The sequence below is a fragment of the Ursus maritimus genome, unplaced genomic scaffold (genome assembly GCF_017311325.1).
Source record: "Ursus maritimus isolate PB19 unplaced genomic scaffold, ASM1731132v1 scaffold_16, whole genome shotgun sequence".
Classification (NCBI taxonomy): domain Eukaryota; kingdom Metazoa; phylum Chordata; class Mammalia; order Carnivora; family Ursidae; genus Ursus; species Ursus maritimus.
The window spans coordinates 14,940,443-14,946,442 of NW_024424008.1; the positions used below are offsets into that span (position 1 = coordinate 14,940,443).

Sequence of the window (6,000 nt, forward strand, 5' to 3'; positions counted from 1 at the left end):
ACCTGCCTTTCCCTCCTAAAGCTCAATCGGGTGCTGCTTCTCTCTGTCCCACAGCATTTCTCACACTCCCCCACTCACCCATCAGGGTAGAGACCATCACCCTAAAATATTGAAAGCCTGTCTGCCACCCCACTGGGCCTCATGCTCCTCAAAGGTAGAAACTATGCCTCATTTTCCACCTAGGTGTCTCCAACACCTACCAGAGAGATAGACACCAGTGAGCAGATGGTATCATATTTGTCGACTGACAGACTGCTTTTCTCATTTGTTCTTTTTAGGCAACTATATCTTACTCAAGCTGCTGGACTGACAGCACCACCCAAAGCACCTACGGAGCTGCCAGAAATATATGAAGGTATCATTTTATTGTAATGGTGATAGGGTTTTAAAAAAATTAACGAATACTTATTGAGCATCTATTATAGACAGGTACCTCATACTCAAGAGCTATTCAGGGAATATATATAGATACATGCCAGCTTCTCCATATTTCCCTTCTTGCAGCTTTCTCTAGTCCTGTTTTCAAATTAAAGTCTCCATGTTTCACAGTGAATTACATAAATACTGGGGAAGAGGGATGAGGTGCTGTCTACCGTGGTGTGTTTTTGGTTCCAGTTTAGTCAACCAACCAAAATACCAACACACACATAAGTTACCATATGATTATCAAAACCTATCAGCTAACAGAAGGGAATACAACTTAAACAGAGATTCTGAACATGGGCCTCACTCTCACCTTAATACATAGATTCTACATTTCTCAAAGCTCTTTCAAATTGAAAGTGTGACAAAGTATGCACTGTATTTTCATTTTTATCTATCCCAAAATAACCAATTTCTTTGTATTCATCCTAAAATTGCAACCTGCAGAAGTAAAAGGTAGAGACATCATGAGCTCATCAGTGGAGAGCAGTGCTTTATATCTTAGTCATGAGGATGGTATCGGATATGCCAAGCACCTGAAGACAGATGAAGAAAACAGCTCATGTATAGAGTTTGGGGCCTCTGATATGAAATACTTACTATATGAGGATGAGCAGGATTTCAAGGTAAGATTCATGAAAAAAAAAAAAAAACTTGTGTACTAAGAGAATGTTGTTTAATTAATTAATGGAGAAAATTAACCTAACACATGGATATTGAAAACTTCTATTTGCACTTATTAGTAAAATTTGTCCACCATTCACATCTCTCATTAGATAGAATTTTCACCTCTATCCTTGTGCAATTTGCTACATATATTCATTAACAGAGTTCCATTCCTAGTCTACCATGTAAGTTATATAATGCTATATAACAAATTACCTCCAAACTCAGTGGCTTATAACAATTGTCATTTATTCTCTTTCATGGCTTCTGTTAGTTAGGAATTTGGGAAGGGCTCCAATGGACAGTTCTCACTTGGGCCCTCAGGCAGTTGCAGTCATATGTCAGTGGGGGCAATAGTCATCTGAAGGCTTGATTGGGGCAGGAGGATCCACTTCCAAGGTGGCTCACTCATATGGCTGGCAAGTTAATGCTGGCTAAGCAGGGAGCCTCTGTTCTTCACATGGGCTTCTCCACGAGGTGCCTTTACTGTCTCTGTTCTGGTGTCTGCCTTCTCCCAGAACAAGCAATACCAGAGACTGAGGTGAAAGCTGCAATATTTTGTATGACTTAGATTTGGAAATCATACACCATCACTTCCATCATATCCTATTGGTTGATGTAGTTACAAAGTTCCACCCAAGGGGAGGGAATGTAGCTCCTGCATCTGGAAAGAGGAAGGAGCATCACATTGTAAGAAAAGCATGTGGGACAGGATATCTATTAGTGTGGCCGTCTTTGGAAAATACAAACTGCCACATATACCATATTAGGTGAAAACTGGAGTATGAAAGCTTTTTAATTTTAAAATCTTTTTGGTACATTCCAATTACTCCCACATCCACCCCTTGCCATTTTCCTTCTTGGTACTACCAATTACTTTAAAAATTCTCCTAGAACTTAGAGTCTGGTAGGAGAAAGAGTGCTGTATGAAAGCAGAAGAAACTGAAAAAAATCAACAAAAACCATTTTAGCTAACTACAACTCAGTCCTGCTAATATCAAGTGACAATTTAAAGACTAAAGTTCTCTCTATGGCATTCAAACACCCCTATGGGGGTCTTGAAACCATGACACCTGGTATGTTTTCATGACCTCAGGCTAGTGGACAATTATCTACAAAATTCCAAAATCACATACCATTTGGGTAAATGAAAGACCTTCCTACTTTCCATGGAAGTTTTTGATGGTGGAAATGGCACTGTGCTATGGACTGAATTGGATCCTCATCCCCATTCTCACCCCCATCAAATTCATAGGTTGAAGCCCCAACACCCAATCTGGAGAAAGGGTCTTTCAGAGGTAAATAAGGTTAAATGAGGTCAAAAAGATGGAGCCCCAATCTGATAGAACTGTGGCTTATGAGAAGGGGCTCTGCCTTGTAAGGACACAGTGAGAAGGCAGCCATCTACAAGCCAGAAAGAGAACTCTTACCAGAACTCAATCATGCTGGCACCCTATCTTGAATTTCCCAGTCTCCAGACTGTGAGAACTAAATGTCTGCTGTGTAAGCCAGTCGGTCTATGATATTTTGTCATGACAGCTTCAGCAGACTCTGAAATATATTGGAGACATCCATCAATTTGTTTTTCTCCTATCTCACATTTATTGTAGCTCTACAATTACGTATTTTTAAAACAAAATAAATACAACAATATGCATTTTTGAGAAATAAAACAATGCCTTTTTTATTCTGTGATTTTCCTAAATTCTAATAAATGTTTCTTGAAAAACCCACAACATGCCAGGTACTTGTTAGATGTTTGGCAATTTATGGGGAGAAGAGGAAGAAATGAAGTTTCAAAGATGCCTATATGGCAGGCCCTCCCCTCAAATTGTTTACATGCTAGGAGACAGATTAGAAAATCACTAATTGCTGTACAAAAGGAAGGTAGCACCTGTCTCTGTCTCCCTGACCAGTCAGCCTGTGACCTTATCATTGCACCTCAGCACTTGGTACAGGGCCTGGTACAAAGTGGGCACTCAGGAAAGATTTGCTGGAAGACAGAGTTATGGCTTGAGGAGGCTTCTAAGAAGGAGGCATGCTGGGTAGGGCCTGAGCTGTTTCAACCCAGTATTGGGTTGGCTGAGATTTCATGGAAATTAGATTTCTAATTCCATTTGCTGATATCTTAAACTATAGTTAATCTGGCAGAATATAGTCAGTTTTACCTATACAGTAGCTAGTGGTCCTGTGAAAGGTGAAAATTCATGGAGAATTTGCCTAATATTAGAATATTTATAGTCAAAGTGATGCTTACAAATCCTTCCCATTGTTCTTGAATAATATAGAAAACTCTGCTGTGGGCATATCCTGGCCAGCAGAGGGCTACATATATACAGCCAACACTTTCTTCTACCAATTAAAGACTTTGAGAAAATGTATCTCCCCACTCTAATTGATGCCCCCCACTCAACTTTCCGAAAGACAAGCCCGTCCGCCTTGCTGCCTGCTCTTTGGGAGATCTTACCTACCACGCCCCACTGGGTATATAAGCTTATTGAGCGGTTTTCTGTTTACAGTGGCTCTCATATTTCACATGTTTCTCGGGCAATTAAGAGAGCAATGAAATCTGTCAGATAAAGGCCAACTATAATAAAGGAAACCTAACTATTAAGACAGGTAACTTGTTGGATAACCTCTCCTATTCTCTTCTGTGTCTATTCACCATAGGATTATGTAAACCTGGGTCCCCTGCAAGTGAAGCTCATGAGTGTGGAGAGCAAGAAAATGCCCATTCATTTTCAAGAGAAAGAAATTCCAGTCAAATGCTATGAAGATGTCAGGATCCCAGAAAGCCGCATCACATATAAAATGATGAAGTCTTTTCTCTAAGACCAAACGCTGCAAAGTAAAAATAACTTTTCCTAATAAATTTTCATTGGGAACTGAAGTGTATTACTTGCCTATTTTATTTACACTTTGGTCCGTTTTTAAACCAGTTGTTATTTCTAAAGGTCATAATGACATTTAATATCAAAGTTCCAAGTCTTCAGCTGTTCATTTACCTGCATGACAAAAATGCAAGTACACTTTATATTTCCATGTCCAAGTATTCAGAAAAATGATAATGGGCCCAAGACGGTTTCTGAGTTTCCTTATCACTTAAAATCTTCTGCTTGATCTGTTATTCCAGTTAGAAGTTTTCTAAGACCAATTCAGAAACTTGTATAGCACTGACTACACCGCTTTGCTTCTGAGAGTGCTCAATGACAGACAGCCAGTCCACAGTTCAAGCCTATTCTTCTTTAATCTAACACTATTTATAATAAATATAAAACACTTTAGAAACAAATGAATTTGAGGGTGGTATTTATTATATAAAAATACTCCACCAAGAGTGAGATCCCTCTCCTCTCAGCTCTTTTAAGTCTAAACTGCTGGGGGTACCTGGGTGGTTCAGTTGGTTAAGCAGCAGACTCATGATTTTGGCTCAGGTCATGATCTCAGGGTCCTGCAATTGAGCCCCATGTGGAGCCCCATGTGGAGTGCCATGTCCAGCCCCATGTCAAGCCCCACATGAAGCCATGTGTCGGGTTCCAGGCTTAGCAGGGAGTCTGCTTGGGATTGATTCTCTCTCTCCATCTGCCCCCACACCCTCTCTCTCTCTCAAATACATAAATAAATCTTAAAAAAAAAAAAAAAAGAAATCTAAACTGCTGAGTCCCTGTTCAAGACCATTACCACTTCCCTCTTATGAGCGCCACAAGCCAAGGACTATGACTGTAGCTGAATTTGACATGAACCTTCCATTTTAAAGCTACATTTACTTATAATGCTTTCTACAAGGAACATCTTTTAAATATAAGGCCAAAGATAAAGAGAAAATCAACAAAGCTAAAAGCCAGTTTGAAGGGTCAAAGTTGATAACCCCTAGTAAGACTAATCAAAAAAGAAAACAAAAAGCAAATGAAAAAGGAAATATCACTACAGATTTTACGAACATTATGAAAAATATAAGAGGAAATTAAAGGAAAAGAACTTTCTAAATAGAGTTGACAACTTTGATGAAATGGAAACATTTCTTGAAAAACATTTCTTTCAGGAGGAAACTAAAATTCTGAATAGTACCCAATCTATAAAAAAAGTTCTAATCTGTACTTAAAATTTTCCCACAAGGAAAATTTCAAACCAACATGGCTTGCTTTACTGGTGAATTTCTCCAAAGATTAAAAAAAAAAAAAAGATATAATAGCAAACATACATAAACTCAGAGAACAGAGAAAAAAAAAAAACAACACTTCCAAATCATTCATTGAGACCAATATAATCCTAACACCAAAACCTGTCAAGTCATTACAAGAAAAGAGAATTACAGGCCAATATCTCGTGTGAATACAGATGCAAAATCCCTCACAAAATATTAGCTTATTGCATCCAGTTATACCTATTTCTTAAAGAATGCAAGGTTGGTTTAACATTCAGAAATCAGAGTGGAAACACAAACAGAACCAGTGGATTAAATCAATGTCAATATCCTGCTTGTGATATTATACTATAATTTTGAAAAATGACATTATTGAGGGAAATTGGATAAAGAGTACATGCTATCTGTTCATATTATCTTTTTTAATTTAAATTCAATTAGCCAACATATCATTAGTTTCAGATGTAGTATTCAGTGATCCATCAGTTGCATATAACACCCAGTGCTCATCACAACACATACCCTCCTTAATGCCCATTACAATTGCATGTGAATTTATATCTCAAAATTTAAAAATCAAGGATAGAATGAACGGAACATAGGTAACTCAAACGATCATCTCAATAGATGCAGCATTCGATAAAATTCAATAGTGTGATAAAAATTCATAATAGTATGATAAAGCTCTTAGCAAACAAGGAATATCATTAAAAAACTATAGCTAACATTGCACCTAATAGTGAAATATTAACCTTTTCCCACTGAGG

The 6,000-nt window shown here is 38.0% G+C and overlaps 1 protein-coding gene and 1 long non-coding RNA gene across 6 annotated transcripts in view; one reads left to right on the plus strand and one right to left on the minus strand.

Moving 5' to 3' along the window:
- CCDC83 (coiled-coil domain containing 83) overlaps positions 1-5,287 on the plus strand; it is a 51,679-nt gene extending 46,392 nt beyond the window's left edge. For all 5 annotated transcript variants that reach the window (XM_040630934.1, XM_040630936.1, XM_008704406.2 and 2 more), the window contains 3 exons: positions 279-355; positions 871-1,049; positions 3,760-5,287. In XM_040630934.1, coding sequence (XP_040486868.1) covers positions 279-355; positions 871-1,049; positions 3,760-3,921 — 418 coding nt within the window. In that variant the 3' untranslated portion in view covers positions 3,922-5,287. The remainder of the gene's footprint in view (positions 1-278; positions 356-870; positions 1,050-3,759) is intronic.
- LOC103675348 lies at positions 1,321-3,740 on the minus strand. Its single transcript, XR_571818.2, has 2 exons — positions 2,520-3,740; positions 1,321-1,753 (listed from the first exon to the last, which is right to left on the minus strand). It is a non-coding gene; the product is annotated as an uncharacterized LOC103675348 (long non-coding RNA).
- Positions 5,288-6,000: the final 713 nt, after the last annotated feature.